Source organism: Gossypium hirsutum, chromosome A08, assembly GCF_007990345.1.
Source record: "Gossypium hirsutum isolate 1008001.06 chromosome A08, Gossypium_hirsutum_v2.1, whole genome shotgun sequence".
Taxonomy (NCBI): domain Eukaryota; kingdom Viridiplantae; phylum Streptophyta; class Magnoliopsida; order Malvales; family Malvaceae; genus Gossypium; species Gossypium hirsutum.
In genome coordinates this window covers 124,486,459-124,505,475 of record NC_053431.1, presented here as the reverse complement: position 1 = coordinate 124,505,475, position 19,017 = coordinate 124,486,459, and the positions used below count along the sequence as shown (strand labels likewise).

Below are 19,017 nucleotides of genomic sequence, written 5' to 3'. Positions count from 1 at the left end.
ATTGATTTATTTTTGTACAAATTAATTTTATATTGTTTCATTTAATAAAATATAAGTTTTTCTTTGAATATTTTTATACAAATTATTTTTATATTATTTCATTTAATAAAATAAAAGTTTTTTAAAATTATCAGTAAAAAAAAAGCATCCAACTAGCAAGAATAAAAGATGAGAATAACAAGACTTAAATACATATTATACGAGTATCTGACAAAAGCTTTAATCATCTCCCCATTCAAATCAATACTCACACATTATTAATTAATTTGCAATCTGATAGTGACACAAAGTAATCACATACCAAAATGGTGATTCAAAATTTTACTTGCACAATTATAATTATATTGTAAAATAATTGTAAATATTCCTAGAGAGAGTAACAATTTCCATTGAACATTGTAGAGTAACCAGCTTTGTTAATATACACAATGGAGGAATTTATTCTTGTCTAACTTTCATCAGCTTTACACTAACAAAACAAATATTACAACATCTGGGTTTTAATTTCCCATTGGTAACACATGGCTTTTACAAGCAAGTCATTTATGGCTTTTACAAACATCTGGCTTTCACTGCCTCTCATGATGATTATGATGATGATGTAGTACCTGAAGAGATTAAATCAAGTCATTTATGGTACTGATATTATTTTTCTCATTGACAAGCTCTGATTTAATGCCATGCCATACATATAAAGCAAGGGAAGGGGTTCCAAGTTCCAACCTGTATGATAATGATTAGATCGATGATGCACCCAGCGACGAATATCCGGCAGCTCTCATCTCCTTGAGAGTTTCTGATAGCCAGTCTAATCCTTCATACAGGCCATCTCCTCGAAGCGCGCAAGTACCTTGTATGTGCCATTTCCGATTCTTTATATCGAATAGACCCAATCCCTCCGATACCTCCATTGGGGTCATGGCACCTTTCTGGAAGGAGGAACACAAGATCAGATAAGTGGAAAAGGCATACTTCATCGATAAAGCTTCGGTTTATGCACAATGAAGCTAAAAGGCAGTAATAGTTTATTCGTTTCAACCAGAAAGCTCAAAATATGAAAATTTTAATCAGAACCTGATAACTAAGTTACTCTGGTTCTTTTTCTTCTACTTTATATATAATATCAATTACATGAATTAGACGTATATTTGGACATAAGCATGGGGATATAGCACCTCCTAAGGACCTACCAATAAAAGGAAAAAACTTAATAAACTTTTTTGGGATACGTATCCGTATTCAACACTCACACCCAAATCTGAGTAACAGTCTAACAGCAACATGCCAACATCTATGTATTATAAATTCATCCGCCAAAAGCAATATTCAGTAATGTTTAGTTCAGGGAAGAAAAGCACCCATACTGCAACTTCATATGCTTTATCCATTATTATGCCTTGCATGATCCATTTAAGGGAATTACAGTTTTCAAACAATGATAAAAATGAGGCCTTCTTCAAGAAGCAGAACAAGGCGAAACATGTCAATCTAAGGGCCTTGGAGCTAAGGATTACATTCTATTCAGACACATTCTTAATGTTTGGTACACTGCTAACGAAGCATCGCATTATGTTAATCGAAAGCCAATAATACGAAACAAAACAATGAAATGAATGAAGTCATCAAAAATGCAGCTATAGACGACACTTCTCACTGACCACAAGAAAATGGAGGATCTATGCAAACAACAGCAGAACCTATTTTTCGAAACTAAAATATCCTTGACATTGGTACTTCCAGCAACTAAAAAATTGCATGTGTTCAGAGTAGTTCAAGCAAATACTGCATGCATTTTGCTATATACAGAAAAAAAAAAAGACGGGTCTAAAACAGCTAACTGAATCATACCAAGTCCTGCTTGTTGGCGAACACCAAGATGATAGCATTGCTCATAAACGGATCATTGATTATGGCCTGGAAAAAAAAAATTTATTAAGAACTAGAAAGATACTATGTTAAAACCTAAACCGCTAACAAGTTTGTGCTCATTCTAAATTTACAACCTGAAATTCCTGTTTAGCTTGGCGAATCCTCTCTCGGTCCAAGGAATCAACAACGTAGATCTGCAGAGACAAATATAGTAGAGAGAGAGAGAGAGGATTTTCATTACCGGTCCATCTGTGTCGTTAAAGGGAGAAAAGTTCCTTTTTTTCCTTTGAGAGAGTTAATTATTACCAGTCCATCCGTGTTGTTGAAGTAGTGCCTCCAGAGTGGCCTTAGTTTCTCTTGGCCACCAACATCCCAAACCGTGAACATCACATTCTTATATTGAACTTTCTCGACATTGAAACCTGGACAAGACAACCACACAAGAACTCAGTCGTTATATCAACTTGTCCATCCAACTCAACTGATATACACACTGAAATAGATTTCACACGACCACTTTGTTTGAATAACAGCTCCTCCGTGGACAAACATAACAGAAAACCATCAAAATGTGAGAGCCTCAATCATTTAAATCAACCATATCTAAAACCAAGTTGCATACCGATAGTGGGAACAGTTGATAGAACTTCTCCAATGTGTAGCTTATATAATATAGTTGTTTTGCCAGCTGCGTCGAGGCCTAGCATCACAACCTATATCAGCTCAAGAAAAAGTAAATGTAAGGACAGAGAATATAAAGCAGAAAAAAAAGAAAACAATTGCGGTATAAAAAGACATGAGAAATATGCTAATCCGTAAGTCAGATAGGAGAAAACAATATACTAATTTAACAACAATGCACTGGTTTGCATGCTAGATTCATATGGAAAACGGACTGCTAATATAAAATGTTCTCCTTATGCATTATCTATCGTACATGCTTATTAGAAACAGAACCTGTATCAAAGTTGTACACAAAGGTACATATATTTTGAGCCTTGCCTAGGGAGAAGAAAACAATGCAGGGGTACTTTTATCCGATGTTTTTGGAACCAGACTGATGGTTGAACCAGTTAAGCCACTGGTTCCTGGTCCGACCACTGGTCCAGTTTCAGTTAAATAAAGGTTAAAATATGCCATAAGTCCTAATACTCTTCACAATTTTGAAATTTAGTCCCTCTATTTTTCAGATTTCAAAATTCAGGTCCAACAGTTAAAGCTGTTAAATTTTGCAATGAACCTGAATTTAATAAAATAATTTTAACATTGTTAACAACTAGATTTGAATTTTGCAATTTGAAAAGGGACTAAATTCCTAGAAATAAAACTACAAGGACTAAATTCCAAATTTCAAGAGCTTAGGGACATATAGCATATTTTAACCTTAAATAAACTATTAAAAAAATCATTAAAAATTTCAAAAAATTTATAAAACCTGGTTCAACCGCTAGCTCAACCGATTTTTCCAGTCTAACTGGAATTTTTTTTTTCCAGTTTGGGTTATTTATTCGGATCATTTTTTGCAATGATCATGTTCGGGTTTGACTTTTTATGATCAAATCGAATCAGGTTTATCTGCAGGTTGATCAGGTCAGATTTTAGGGTTGGGAGTCAAAATTTCCAGGTCTATTCCAGCTAAAACAAGCTATAATAAATAGTTACAATACAATATATTTGGGATTATCTTCCTTCCTATCAACAACATTATAAATGTAAATACTTGCAGAATTCAACTAAAATTTATGATCTTCCTTTCTATCAACAACATTATAAATGTAAATACTGGCAGAATTCAACTAAAATTTATGATCTTCCTTTCTATCAACATCATTATAAATGTAAATACTTGCAGAATTCAACTAAAATTTATGATCTTCCTTTCAAACTACAATTAACAGTAACAAATTTCTTCAGTTCTACATTAACTATAAACCGGAAATTTCAGATTTTTTTTAAACGAACAATTACCAAAAGAATCAGTTCAAAAAAAAAACTAAAACAAAGAAAAAGAATTAAACAGAGAAAAAAAGAAGAAGTACCCTCATCTCTGTGTTACCGAAAAAGGTATCAAAGAGCTTGCGGAAAGCTTGACCCATGCTTCTTTTAAGCTTCGATTTTTCTTTTCTACCTTCAAAAAACAATTTTTTTCTTTTACTTCTGTTTTTGATTTTTTGTTTCTCTCTGTGATGAGAAAAGTTGGAAATTTAGATTGATCGAAGAGATAATTTTATAGAAGGAAAAAAAAAATTTGGCTGCTGTCTCTTTTTTTTTTTTTTTTCCGAAGATCAGATTTTTAAATACAGAAGTATAAGGGAAGTTTCTTTTTTAAGGGAGAAAAGGTCGCGTTTATTTGCCGAATGGGTTCTGTCTATGGGCCGGGGGTACCACCGGAGCCGTTCGGGCCAAACCGGATTACGAAATCCTGGTTTTGGCAGTTGCACTACTCTAATATTGTTAAAAAATGGTAAATTGTATCAAAGGTTATTAGTAAGCTTATATTTTGGTCATTCAACTTCAAAAAGTTACAAAATGACCCCTAAATTTTTCAAAAGTTTTTATTTAAATTATTTGGCTGTTAAAATCGTTGTTGTATGGCATTCTCTTATCACACCATCCGTGCTAATCAAAAGCTCTCATTATCATTCTTCTCTTCTATAGTTTAATTTTTTTTATTAAAGAGGTTTGAACATCATGAATTTACAAAACAAATTTAAATTTTTTGAAGTTGAGTGATTGAAATGTAAATTTATTAATAGTTCAGTGACAATGAGTGTAGTTTACTCTTTAAAAATTTTAAACATAATAAGTGAAAAAAAAGCTTAAACACTAAAACAAATTTGGTAAAATAATTAAAAATCAATCAAACTCTTAATTAGAAATGATAATCAATTGAACATTCAAAAGTTAAATCACTGAAATATAATTTCTCTTGAAGCCTCTAAAAGTGTGATTGGATAAAGAATTTTAAAAATTTTAGAATTCATTGATATAAAATGTTTGCATTTGTAATTATTTTGTTGGATAAATAATTATTTTAAGAAAAATAAAGTTATTAAAAATTTACAAAATAAAAAATAATTATAAAAGGAAAAATAAGTAGTATAAAAATATTCAATATAAATATTATTAGATTTGTATAAATTTGTACATATTTTTAATAAATTAAAATTTAAAAGTATATATCATATTTACGAGGAATTTTGATAAACCACCTCACTTGGTGAAAATTGAAAAGGAATTTGAGTTACTTAAATCCCTTCTTGAAATTCCTTCACAAATTTTGAAATTTCTCATTATTTTTAATCAAGTAAATTTATTTTTAGACCTTGATAAAAATAAAATATCTACCCAAATCATTTATCCAAATACACCCTAAGGAGTCATTAAGTAATGACGTGATAGGTGACATGAATAATGTTTAATTATTTTTTATGAAAGTTTAATTGATTTTTTAATTATTTAAACTTTAAAATTATTAAAATATTATTAATTAAGTCTTAGCTCGAATGTTGTTGTCACAAGAGATTATGAGTTTAAATACATTAAAGTACATTACCTTGTATTTAAGGGAGGTTGAAAGGAATTATGAGTAATTTTAAGTATTATATAAAAAAAAGATAATTAATATTAATACAATTCATTAACCCCTATTCAGTGTAATAAGGAATAGGAATCTCATTTATTCACATCCTTCTTTTCCATCTAACCAATCCATAACCCACCCAACACAGTGAACCAAGATATCTCTTTCTCAAAAAACGAAGCTGCTATGTTTTTTTTTTCCTTTCAATATTATGCTCACTCTCTTACTCTGTTTGACTTGAAATTTCTTTAATTTTTTAATTTTTGATTGCTTTGATGACGATTTATTGTGATTTTTGAAGAAAAAAATGTCCGAATCAAGCTCATGCCTTTGGAAGCAAATCTTCTCTTCCTTCACCTCTACACCGAAGTAGCTTTGCTCAATTTCTTAAATTTATGTAAAATTTGGGCCTGCCAATTTATCTATAAAATTGAATATGAAATTATTTTCCTGTTATATAAAACATGTATAAGGTTTTTTTTTTAAAAAAAAAGAAACTACAAAGCCTTCTGTTAACTTAACACTGAAACCACGTAATAATGGAATTCAACTTAAATCAACTCAAAAAAGAAACCGATAATATTCTGCACAACTTTCAGAGGTTAGTGTTCCCTTTTTAACCTTGTATGAAACCAACATTACTTCAAAACCAGTCATCTAAACGGTACAAATATCAAGCTGTAGCTATGGAACTTCTATAATACGATTCAGGATCGGATATAGAGAGAGATATAGATCCCTACCTAAATGTTCTACACTTTTCTAGTTGACATACATGCAGCATCTCTAGCAACCGCACTTGTGAGCAATGGCAACTTCGTGACTCACCATTTTTGATAAAGGAGAGATGAGTAACAATGGGCAAAAAATGGTGCATCTGTTTATATTCTGGGATACGGCCACAACCTTAACTCCCATGTCAAAACTTAAGAACTTGGCTAAGGCAAAATTAGGCCACGTCTACGAGTCCAACATCTCATCTTGTATTTCGTTTGGGGCTATGAGACCTGGGATTGAAAGCATCCGTTGCCGCTCTTTTTCCCTCTGTACAGCAGCCTCTTCCGCATAGAGATCTTTATTGTCCTGCAGAAAATACAGCTAAAACAATCAGCTCGTTCATTGAAGCAAACCACAGAAAACTCCACCATTGATAGCATAGATCTATCTACGAGCTTGTAAGCTAAGAAGGTTTGTTCATTTTCCTCTTTCTAAGCTTTTACCTGAGCTGAAAATTCTTTTGATTGCACAAGAAAATCCCGTATGTGATTCTTAAATGTTGGCAAATCATTTCTTGACTCAAATAGTCCATTCACTAATTGAGTGACCTGAAATCCGCATAGATCAGATTATATCAACTCGATAGATAAAAGAATTATCTGAACCAATTATTTACCTCAGCTGCAGTCATGTTGGGGAATGATGTAGTAAGAAGTTTTATTGTGTATTCACGAACAAACATTTCATTATTTGGATACTGAAATGGAACCGTAGCAGCATCCCACAAAGGCTCAGTCAATAAACCATTCTCAACCTGAGAACAATTTGTTAAGTAAGATAAAACTGATCCAAAGTTGGAGCAATCAAGGCCAAGTACGATACTTAACCAGGCAGAACAGCTGCTGTAAAATCAAGACATGCAACTTGAAGCCAGGTTTGTGAAATGTGTCTGTCAAGACGGCAAATATTTCTTGCTCAATTGTCAAAAAGTAGGTTCGATAGAACTGGTTACAAAATTCAGAAGCCTGCCAAGTTACCAAAACCGAAAACTCAGCATCTGGTTCATAAATCAACACACTAATCAAATATGCAAAAACTACAACATTGTCAAACCTGAAAGTTTCTCAGCATCTCCAATAGAAGATTTAAACCAGTTTCTGCAATATTCTTCTCTGTATGCCGAAATGCCCAAATGATTGAATCCATAACTAGCTTTAGTTGCTGATGCAAATGCATGAAAAACAAAAACCAGTAATTAACAATTGACATGAAACTCTTTCAAAAGTTTAGACCGAAAAAGAAATTTAAAGAATTATTTCAAGCTTTTAATTATAGGACAGCTATAATTTGATCAGCAAAAAAAAGAAATCATTACTAACCTGACTTGACAACTGAATAAGTGCAGGGAAACAATGAGTAGCAATGGCACGAAGCAATGAAAAGAACTTGAGGCGATGTTCCGGGTAATCTTCAAAATTTTTGGTTATCATCTGCAGGCCATGGCAACAATGAATAATAGGCAAAGCAGCTTAAGAAAAAAACCTGTGTTATTCCGATTCTTCGTTTTCCCAAAAGCATCCATTTCCCACACTATTCAGACATGGGAACCAGGATACAATCTTCCAAATGTAGAAGAGAACTTGAAAAGAAAATTAAGCATACCCATTTCGGACACATACGGGTATCCGACACTCACCCCGAGTCCTAGTAACACATGAACAAACTATAACATTTCAGCTTCAACGGATCATCAGCATCAGACTTTCAGCAAAAATATTATCAAATAATGCCTTTATGGCAGTTAAATGTCAGCACCTAATTCACATGGTAAGGATCCAGAATTTATCATATCTCAAGGAAATGTGAAAACAATCAAGAAAAATTCCACCATTAAGATATAACAGACCATAACTTCTGCGGGACCTTCAGTTTGCTTAGTGACATGTATGCTGCATTTCAGCACCCATTCTTAACATGCTTGCTCCAGTAATTTCTCATGACTTAATACACAGTATCAGAATTCTTTTTAGGGTGCTTTTCCATTTAGTACCAAATCCTAAGCTCTTCCTCCTTTCAGTAACATGCATAAAATAAATATATAAATAAAACTCACCTCCAGCGTGCACTGGAAAACAGCTTCAAATATACGGGGAACATCATCTATCATTGCAGCTTTGTACCTTCATGCATAAATAACAGGACCAAAATTACAAGAAATGCAAAGATTTGATACTTGAAATGACAACCACCAATGATGCTAACAAGAAATGGAAATACTATACGCCAGTACCAGTGTGATAAACAGACGGTCAATGTTGCTATGTTTTACATAGATACAATGTTGCACTTAGCCTTAAAACAATTAACTATGCAATGGCTTGAAGAGTTTTAGACAAAGGTCACAGCATATGGGAATGAAGCACCAATTTAAAACAAATAAATAAAATAAAAGTATTTGGACTAACAAGGAAAAGATAGCTGCTTCAGAGGCAACAGTCTTAGCAAAATTAATGTGTAAAAACAAAAAGTGCTTCCCATACCTCTTGTCATCTGGGCCGTATAATTAAATAAGAAAAACAGACATAAATATGCACTAATCAACAAATACCAAATACATCCTAACCTTTACATCTGAAGGACCAAGAAGTGCTCCATTTATTCAAGAAGTTGCTGATTAGTGTTAAATATCACATTATTGAAAATGGAATACTGTATTAAATGGTTATCATACTTGTTTATTATTGTAGCAAAAAGTGATAAAACTTCAGACTCTCTAGCATCTGGCAAATTCCTAGCATAATCACCAAGAACTGGATCCATCATTGGGGGCACAAATTGTTTCCCAATTTGCGGTTGATCTTCTGCCTTATCTAAAAATGTCTCAATGAGCTTAAGAGTCTCCCTCTTAACAGATCTGCCTCATAAAGCATAATAAATAAATGAGAGACTATAGGATGAAACAAACAAAGAAAAGGATGTCTGTAAAAATTGATCTCACCGTAGAAGTTTCACATAGGATGTTTTTGAAGCAAAGGGTACACCTTCTGCAATACTACTTGATATAAGCTCACTGTACATTCTGTCCAATTTATTGCAGAATCATAAACTATTCATGTTAGCAAAGAAGACAGTTTACAGAATTTCCATGCTCAATTTTGCAATTTGAACAAATGAAATTTACCTGTACACATTGAGCATATCCAGGAATATTAAAGAAATCTGAGATAAGAAATATGTTCCAAGAGAACTGGCCACACTAGTATTTGTCTGCAAGGTGAAGACTCATTCTAAGCCTCACAAAATCCCAATAAGCATTGAATTATAACCACAGGATGCATACATCACAAATATCAAGTCTGCAAGGAAAGAATAGCTCTAATCCACCACCTAAGAATCCATCAACAGATGCATGGGCATAAATAATTAATTTATCATAGCAATTGAGAATCCTCCCCTCCACATAAATAACAAGCTTTTGAGCGAACTACCTTTTTAATTTCTATTTTTTTTTTTGTCAATACAATAGAACCAGATAAAAGTAAACATGCTTATTTTTCAGCTTAAGGCAGATACCTGCCAACCATGTGAAAAAATAATATGTTCCATAAAGTTCAACAAAAGAAATAAAAAATAAACACTTCATATTAGAATAAGAATACCTGCAGTATGTTCAGCACAGTCCTTATCACATCCTGATCTTTAAGGAAGTCAACACTTTGACGTGCCTGCCCTATAATTTCACCCCATTTCTGCATAACAAGCAGCATCTTCAGAATCAAACTACCAGCACAACCTCACCACATTTGCATGCAATGACAGACACATGCACATATACGAGCAAACAAAAAAGGTAACCTTATGTCTATCAATAACAAACCTGGTTGGGAAGTGCCATCAGTCTCTGCAAGTATTCATCCCTCTTATGGGGATCAGATTCTGCTTGAATCATATGACCAACCTAAAATTTAAAATTAAGAAAAACACAAAAAGGAGAATTGAGCTCATTCAGCAACAGATTAGACATGCAAAGATCTGGACAGTAGAGGCATTGAAAAGAGACATACAGATTCATAAAAGGAATGAATCTGATGAGGCTCTAGATCAGCAACTGTTGTTGCAAGAGCAGACAGAAGTTCAGAAACAAATGGTTCATTTTCTCCAACCTGAATTAACAAGATACAGTTCATCAATATAACAGGTTCTGACATGCATGCATGCACGTGCACAGATAAGATATTATAACCATAAGAGGCAAAACGCCGAAGTAGATGATACCTGAACAATCACAAATTTTCGCTTGCATTTCTGAACAATTTTCAAGAATGTGTCACAGGCCATATCCTGACACAGCCAGCTTGTTATATTAGGACATTATAGTATGAATAACAGCCATAATATTGTCTTATCATCATCAGAAGCAAAGTCATAACATAATGAGATGATCATTAACGAAATTAGATAAAAGGCAATTCTGAACTTGTTGGTATACTTTCAATTACACTTTGCAAAGCACCATAATAAACAAAAAAATATATACTACAATGACAAGCACATCGATGATGTTAAGCATACAAATGTTTTCACCATGAACCATTGGATCAAAAATTTCAAAAGATATAAGTTGCTCCGTTTTACAATTAGTTTACCTGTAATCCAGGATGTGTCTCATGCATGAACTCAAACAGCTTATTGACAACAGTTTTCAGGAACTTCTTTTCGCCATAGAATTATTTGATCAAACATTTCAGAAGATAAAAATGATTTGTTTTTAGTTTACCTGAACTCCAGGATGTGTTTCATGCATGAACTCAAACAACTTATTCACAACAGTTTTCAGGAACTTCCAGTGAGCCCTTAAAAACCTTGGATACTGTCCAACAACATACCTGGAATAAAACCAATAACAAACATTAAATTAATACAAGCAATTTTAAAATATAGCAAGAAGAAAACAAGCAGCAAATAAGTTCCTTCAGGATCCCCAATTCACCAATAAGCACATGGCATACTAAAGATGACCAAAAATAGTCATGCCATCCATATAAAACCCAGGTTTTAAAAGAAAAGTAGATGCTTGAAAAGGTATAGATTCCAGAGAGAAATCAACAGGACAGTCTACAGATACCCTTGAAATTATATATCTTACATTATGTTACTAGCAATAACAGCTTTATTGTCTTTCCCTTTAGTGATTTCACACAAATTCAGCAAATCACGAATGACCATCACCAAAAACCTATTTTCCTGCCATGAACACCAAAATTTTAACATATATCAGAATTATGCATACAAGGAGGGGACAGCAACTGATGCAAGTAAATGCATGTCACTGATCACATTGTGTCTAATGGTCAACATTTCTTGGTGTAAAGGATACCTGCTCTTCCATCATGGAACCAGAAATGGATCCTATTGCCCAACATAATGTGTTCAAATTGTTCCAAGTCCAATCCTCACCACTCAATTGCTTGCTCAATTTCTTTAGCATCTGCATTACATAGACAACAAAACAAATCCAAATTTAATTGAATAATTTAACATCTGCCATGAACTTCAAAAAAGAATAAATAATAGAAAATAGCTAATAAATAAGATCCCTAGAGGGTAAACTAAGCTCCAAGACTAAACTATAGTGGAATCCTTCATTCTCCCTAGGTTCTCAAAATTGGAGAGATGGCTTCTTTTTTATCTGATGCACAAAGGGGCAGACTGCGGCGCGAAAAAATTTTACATTCCTTGCTCAGGCTCAAATCAGGCCAACCCACTAACCCATTTCACTATTTTAAAAAAGTAAATATATTAAAAGATATTTTATATTAGTATTTATATATTTTTATAGGTATATTTAGATAAAATAATGTTTATTATTATTCATTTGAGCTGGGTAGGCATGAATTCATAAATACCTTATCCAAGGCCTCACCCATATGGGGCAGGCAGGTAGCCTGGACCTTTACAGCTCTATATTGTTTTTTGTTTTTGTTTTTTTTTTATAGAATCCATATTGTTGTTTAGGGAAGATATAGAGAAAAAAAAAGTTTCATTTTGATTCATGACCAAATACACTCCAAGCTTCAGGAGAATTAGGTCGGAAAGCAGTACATAACATCATTTAACTTTATGAAAACAGAAAATTTAAATGTCTCAGAGGACTATACCTGCTTTTCAGTATCCTCGTGATCTAGGTGAGACAAATAGATCAAAGTCTCCCTCATGATCTGCAATATTTAACTTCATTAACAACAGAATACGGGAAGAGAAAAACTAAATTTTCACATAAGACAATAACAAAACACAAGCTAATACTGTAAAAGCTGTTGGCATAAAGCTTTGACGTGTTTGCTCTACATATCAACTCCAACATATTGTTCTGAAGATAGAAGAGTTCCATTTACAGGCATCTTTATACAAGATAAAAGCACCTAGTAGATATCTTTACAGGTGAAGTATACAAATCATTGCAAGAAGAAAAAAAAAACCTTTCTTAAGAAGAAAGCCACAAACTATCATTCAATCCAGTTGGCCACAATCAGCCAGTACCATTTCAGGGGAGTAAAAGATTAAGCACTTGTAAATGGGAATTATATGTCATGAAAGTTAGTCATTTAGATTAAGCATCACAGACTACATTTGAGATCTATCACCTTATATTGAACAAGAACATCATTATCTTTCATTGTCTCTCGAACAATGTTGCCATTTTCATCTTCAACTATCAGAACCTCCTCAGGCTTAGCCATACGACAGATCATAAGCATTCTTAACTTTGACATTGTACCAGCATAAAGTCGGCGTCGTTGCAGAAGCTGGGCACAAAGGCCATCAACAATACCAGGAAGCAAAGACACCTGTCAGACTCAATTCATTAAAATAAATGACTGACCCTTCTGCAGTAATCAGATACTAGCAGAGTGCTGTCTAGAATTAACAATAACAATTTCATATCAATCTCCACAGAAGATAGAAAAGATTTACAGAGAGAGAGGTCTTATCTAACAAGTCATCCATCTAAACATGCAAAAATATGTAGTCCAACATGATTTTTTTCTTTCACTTCCTAATATATATCATTGCTGGATTTGACACCAATTATGTCTAGCTGGCATACTCTCAGACAGAAACCAGAGAAGAAAAGGAGAAAGATGCCACCAAAAAAGTGGCAAAAAGAAGAGTTACAAGGCGCGATGCACATGATAACACTTGCGCTGTAATGAAGATTTGCAGTACTTTTTCTGAATTCCCACTATTTCAAAATAAATGAAAAGGTAACATAAATAATCCGGGTACCTGCAGTCCCATCATGTTTGCAGTTACAGCAGGATTGTCCATGTTATGATGTGAGTCAAATAGCTCCAAGATCAAGGAGTTCCAATAGTCCAGGCAAACCTATTTAACCAGATAATCAGCAAAATAATACTTCAGAAACCAAGTTCCAAAAGGTTAAAAACGGAACAAGCAGATACAACAAAATTTACAAATAAAGGATATTGAATTGCCATGGTACCTTAAAGACCTCTGTGTCATCCACATAAGATATGTTGATAAGATATTCCAGACCCATTAACAGCGCAGAAATATTTTCTTGTGAAGACTCTAGCACCCGAATGTGAAACTAAAAACAAAGAATAATTTTAGTAACACAATTTATCAAAAAATAAACTGCAACTAGTTCAAAACATTTTAAGCTTGATCAATCCAATATTTAACATATGATTAATCACAAAAGAAAAAAGCCAATCTTAAAAATCATCCATTAGAATTACAATATTTGCATCATTCTTTGCATCAAAATGCATATAGGCACCCATAAACCAACTCAGGCACAGAAATTGGTGGGTGCTAAACTATTACCAATGATCAACCATCTTTCGCCTTATGACAAAAAGGAGCCTCGTTCATTTCATAGGCAGCTTACCTTGTAGAATGAAGTGAAGAACAGTGCTAAATTCTGAATGAATGCCTGGTGTAAAAACATTAAAACAATAATTAGAGGGGAGGGGGGAGAGGAATTCATTAGACAAATTTCAGGTGTACCAAAATGTATACCTGTTCCTCACTGCTTCCATGTGCATAAGCCTCAGGGCTGTTTGTAGTTGGTGGCAAAATAGTCTAAAAACACCCCAGAAAGTACCCACATATTAACCAGTGAACAAAGGGAAAAAGAGAAAAAACACGATGAAGAAAAGCAACATCAAATCTATATATCAACTTAACAAAAAAAATTTAAAATCTGGAATTTAAGCTCTAAGTGCAAATCTCAATGAACTTATAAAGCACATGCTGACACACCTGCAGCTGGACCATGAATATATTGTACATCTTAACATACTGCACATTATAATAGTCCCCAAAGTTTAGGGATGCAACCTGCAATAAACCAAAATATAAAATAAAGCTCCACCCTCTTAGAGTGACAACAATATAACTTTATTCATTTAAGAAAATCTTATTAAACAATACCTCTGTTAAACATTGGAGTGTGAGATTCCGAGATGATGGCACAGGGAAAAACTTTAGGAGAGTTTCCAACTGTAAGATATGTAAATACAGCATGAGAGGAGAAACAAATGACAATAAAAAATATGAACAACTTCATCAAAAGAGTAGTACGCGTGACATACTGACAGCTAAGTCATTTGAGAATCCAGAATTACTAACCAAAGTTGATTCAAAAATATAGCCCAGAGGAATCCAGGAAAGAAACGCATGCAAGGTGGATAGTGTAGCCCGTATAAGCTCTATTCTCTGAGAAGCTGATAGCACGTATAAGCATAACTCATGAATGAGTTGAAACTCACTGTAGAAAACAAATACAACACTTAGAAAAATGGATTGCACAAAAAATAAACCATGCTTGATAAAACTATCATCAGCAAGACCTTGACTTGCTTAATACAGACCAGCAAGGTGAATACAAGAATTGATAATAGAATCTTAAGGAGAGACCTTCAGGCCTCAACCTACATTTTTTCCTACCAACAATAATGAGTAGAGTTCATTTAACAATTTTTTACATGTAGATTAGAAAATATATATCAGGATATACAGCTTAGAGGAAGAAGACAAGCTTGATATTTAGAGGGCAGGGGGGTCATTTTGGCCCTGTTCATTTTCAAACCAGTTTTACGCTTAAAATTGAGATCCACAAAAGTCAATTCCTAATACTTCAAAAAAAAAAAACAATTGTTTCACCTGTTCAGCGATTGTTTAAGCTCTTTGATTTTCTGTTGAGTCATTTCACCTCTTGAGAAATCAAAAACTTCTTCGCTTAGAAGCTAACCACAGAAAAGCTCATATTACCATCCAGATTCTGCAACCAATTTTACCAAGAAAAAATCCTAATACAAAACTTACTTTCAGTATTGCCATGCAATTTTCGCATATTGTTTCACTAGTTTTCGCAGCTGCAACAAGATCAGGAATGAAGCTTTGCCATCTAGCAGGCCAATCATGCTTTAAGATCTGTACATCCAGTACGCATATATTGTTTTAGACAGCATTTAGACTAAAAGGTTAATATTTGTGAAACCTTAAAATGAGAAATTCGTAGAAACACATCAGTAGGGTAACCATGAAGAATATGGAAAGAATACTTTGATGTCATAACTAGTAAACATTGTCATTGGTAAAAGAATTAAATAAAAGAATAAAAGGGCAGTCGGATAAAGCCCCGACAGAGGACCTCCTAATTTGTTACAAACTCAATGAAATCTAAAACAAGCTTGTCTTCTTTTAAGAAGTATATTTTTTGAGGCAGATAAGTTATACCTGAACCAGTATGATATTAAGCTTGTTGACATACAGCCTTTCTGCTCGGAAGGAGGCCTCGTTACTTGACAACTAGAGCAGGACATTTCAGGATGATAACACAAAGAGAGAAGAATTAAAATGGAACGAAAGGTACAAATTTTTCAGATTCCTCAGTCCTAAAGAGAAACAGCAATTAAGAAATATTTTACCTGGACAATGACTTCAGAAATGTAATTTTTCATTCCATCTCGCTGCTCAACAGGCAACGCATTCCACCTATACTTGATAACACCTTCAAGAACCTGTAGGCAAAGCACAAGAAAAGCTCCCCAAAATCATCACTAATTTGCAATACTCTAGTCATTTGTTAGAAAAAGTTCTTGCAAACTATCAATCAACTAGCCAACTACAAGAGCAATAGCAAACTATAGGTACAAACACCACCAGACAACATATGGATGTCAACTAGAGCTCCCTTGGGCCAGTTTGATGTACTTGTTATTATAGATCATAGAGAAAACAGTCGTTTTGACTGACCTGCAAGGCAAAGAATTTGGTATTCAGGCTCTTTGTCTGCTGCAGGATGTGCACAACTTGAAGCCACATATCTGGATTATTTTGCAGATATCGTAAGATCTGATCTGCAGTTGCTCTCTGTGAAGTTATGTAGAATTAAGGAAAAAATTGTCAACAAATAATGGGAAGACCAAGCCAGAACATAACTATAGGTGAATGAAGCATGTCACATATGAAAAATACAATGGGACGTAAAATTCCGGATATATGTTAGTAGAAACCATCTGACAAACCATTCACTTTTATCAATAGTGCAACCAAAAAGACTGATAATGTTTGAGCAACAAGGTGGAATAAGAAGTATACCGAAATGTAAATGAGATGCTAGACTTAGGATTCTTAGGCTAGACTTGGGACTTTTCTTTACCTCTGTTTCAAGAGGGTATAGAATAGACTTAAGGTTGTTAATTTGTTAGGAAACATTAATATTTAAAGGTCTTTTGCTCAAAAAACCAGGGTACCACATAAACAACTTTGATCGAAAAGCACATTTAACTACTCAGTTTAACTTCAAAAAGGTTGTCGAAAACATTTAACACACAACAGAAAATTTAACTGCAGAACAAAGTTTTGATATGACCACTTGCCAGTTTCTAGAAAAATGTTTATCACCACTATGAAATCTTAAGACTTAACAGAACTTGCTTATACCTAGAATTTATCATGGCCAGCAACCTACAGAATTAAGGTCATAGCCGGTCAGCTCTTTCTACAAAGCATGAACAAGTAGCAACCAAATTAAAAAATGCATCCAACTACAAAGAACCCAAAGCAGAATTTTTTTGTAAAAAAAAAAGGAAAAAAGAGGAATAAATCATATAAACTTGGCTCATTTGATATATAGCATAAAAGAGGAAAGAAAATAAATGATAAGAGAAAGTGAAATAAATTAAACGAAATTCAACTTTTCTTTTGTTGTATAGTCCTGAAAAATTAAATGAGTTATCTATAAATTTAAAGCTCCTATCCATCCCATCAATGAACTAACAATAAACAACCCAATATTTGGTTTCATTTTTCTCCAACTCTATTAATATTCAGAGAGATTCGAAAGATTGGTCAAGGGAAGAGAAACATAAGAGACAAGTCGTTTTCTTTTTACATTTATCATAGTTATATCAAACAGAAGGACTAAAACCCAAAATAAGGCCAAAAGCTTACCATGTTCTGAACCATAAATCATATCAGCTAAAAACCTTCAACCTTCATTTTTTCCAATAGTTGAACAAGAATTCTAACAAGTTTTCTTAGTTCTAATTTATATGCACATGTAAAATTCAAAAAGGCCTAATTGAATGCCAATTTTTTACTTCTGCAATCATATGCCACTTCCCAAAAGCAAGGTTCATTCACTGAAAGCTCTCCCATCCCCACACTCGCCGCATTTTCTCACATAATCCGGAAACCCAGAAAGAAAATTAAAGTTCTCCCTATTAAACCCTAGAAATTCGAAAAAAAATCCTCCACACTTCCCGGAACTTATCTCCAATTTGAAGTAAAATGCCCAGCTATATTAAAGTCTATCAACCAAAATCTCCAACACTCTTCCTTTACTTTCTAGGAAACCAATCAGAAAACCAGTCTCAACTAAAAACACATTCAAACACTCATTTCCAGTCAAAGAGTGAAGCAAAGGAAACAGAAAAAAGAAAGTAAATGGACAGAAAATATCTTTTAAAAAAACGAACCTCTTCTTTAGATCCGGTGCCATAAAAAGCTGCAACCGTAGCATCAAGTAATGGTACATCAATCGGCTGACTCAAATCCTTAAGCCTCTCAGCCGCCATATTTTTTAAAAAATAGATAAATAGAATAAATGAACTCCCCTATCTTTCTCTCGCACTTCACTTCCCCAAAAAAACAAATAAACCCCAACACTACGATCTCTTCCACCAGAAATGTCAACAAAAACCCTATAAACTGTACGCACCAAACCCTACAGCGATAAAAGTGACAACAAATAAAAACGAAAAAGAAAACGAGAGAATCTTCTAGAGAAAAAAAAAAGAGGAGGGTTTTGGGTTTTGCTGAGAATGAAGGAAATAATTGAAGGAATGGTAAAAATTTATATGTGATTTTAGAGAGTGAATTGTTCGTTTTGTGAAAAAAAAAGGGGGGGTGGCAGCTTAAAATCGAAGCAGAAAGTAACGAGGGAGAGAACCAAGGGAGCGTTGAAGAATGTTTGAAACGTTATTTTTTCTTTATATTTTCGCTTTTGGCTTTTTTGCAGAAGGGTTAATATATCATTTAATACTTAAATTTGACTTTAATATTTAATTTAATACTTAATTTTGTTTGCAAGATTTTATTTAGTACCTAAACGAGGGAAAAGATTATATAAAACAGAAATGTCACATCATTCTATATTCCTTACAATTATTTAATGTTAATTCTAATTATTTAATGTTATTTCTGTATCTTTTTTCATATTATTGACACATCATTTTAATAATTTTTTTAACTTGAACTTTGATTCACGCTCTAGGGTCAAATGTCTAAAGTTTTAGGATCTAAGGTTTAAG

At 33.5% G+C, this 19,017-nt stretch overlaps 2 protein-coding genes across 5 annotated transcripts; both read right to left on the bottom strand.

The window, feature by feature from the left end:
• Nucleotides 1-362: 362 nt before the first annotated feature.
• LOC121204742 (ADP-ribosylation factor) lies at nucleotides 363-4,283 on the bottom strand. The gene is made up of 7 exons (XM_041075190.1): nucleotides 3,909-4,283; nucleotides 2,492-2,582; nucleotides 2,176-2,291; nucleotides 2,004-2,063; nucleotides 1,849-1,914; nucleotides 724-929; nucleotides 363-608 (listed from the first exon to the last, which is right to left on the bottom strand). Exons 1-6 carry the CDS (start codon nucleotides 3,963-3,965, stop codon nucleotides 738-740), a joined length of 582 nt encoding a protein of 193 aa, XP_040931124.1. The 5' UTR covers nucleotides 3,966-4,283; the 3' UTR covers nucleotides 363-608; nucleotides 724-737.
• Nucleotides 4,284-5,989: 1,706 nt separating this feature from the next.
• On the bottom strand, nucleotides 5,990-18,701 carry LOC107909064 (protein EXPORTIN 1A). 4 transcript variants are annotated; one of them, XM_016836442.2, is made up of 32 exons: nucleotides 18,184-18,701; nucleotides 16,457-16,573; nucleotides 16,129-16,221; nucleotides 15,938-16,009; nucleotides 15,524-15,631; nucleotides 15,362-15,444; nucleotides 14,828-14,966; nucleotides 14,630-14,698; nucleotides 14,459-14,536; nucleotides 14,216-14,278; nucleotides 14,085-14,129; nucleotides 13,674-13,781; nucleotides 13,457-13,555; nucleotides 12,814-13,017; nucleotides 12,328-12,387; nucleotides 11,547-11,657; nucleotides 11,316-11,413; nucleotides 10,947-11,055; nucleotides 10,445-10,510; nucleotides 10,234-10,332; nucleotides 10,047-10,127; nucleotides 9,829-9,918; nucleotides 9,351-9,436; nucleotides 9,168-9,248; nucleotides 8,901-9,083; nucleotides 8,283-8,349; nucleotides 7,549-7,659; nucleotides 7,283-7,390; nucleotides 7,057-7,194; nucleotides 6,846-6,983; nucleotides 6,673-6,777; nucleotides 5,990-6,535 (listed from the first exon to the last, which is right to left on the bottom strand). In XM_016836442.2, exons 1-32 carry the CDS (start codon nucleotides 18,280-18,282, stop codon nucleotides 6,413-6,415), a joined length of 3,231 nt encoding a protein of 1,076 aa, XP_016691931.2. In that variant the 5' UTR covers nucleotides 18,283-18,701; the 3' UTR covers nucleotides 5,990-6,412. The 4 variants fall into 4 exon arrangements, 3 of the variants coding, with proteins under 3 accessions (XP_016691931.2, XP_040931122.1, XP_040931123.1); XM_041075188.1 differs by having other exon boundaries at nucleotides 12,814-12,975; XR_005899938.1 differs by lacking the exons at nucleotides 5,990-6,535; nucleotides 6,673-6,777; nucleotides 6,846-6,983; nucleotides 7,057-7,194 and adding an exon at nucleotides 7,832-7,873 and having other exon boundaries at nucleotides 7,339-7,390.
• Between the last annotated feature and the right edge of the window lie 316 nt (nucleotides 18,702-19,017).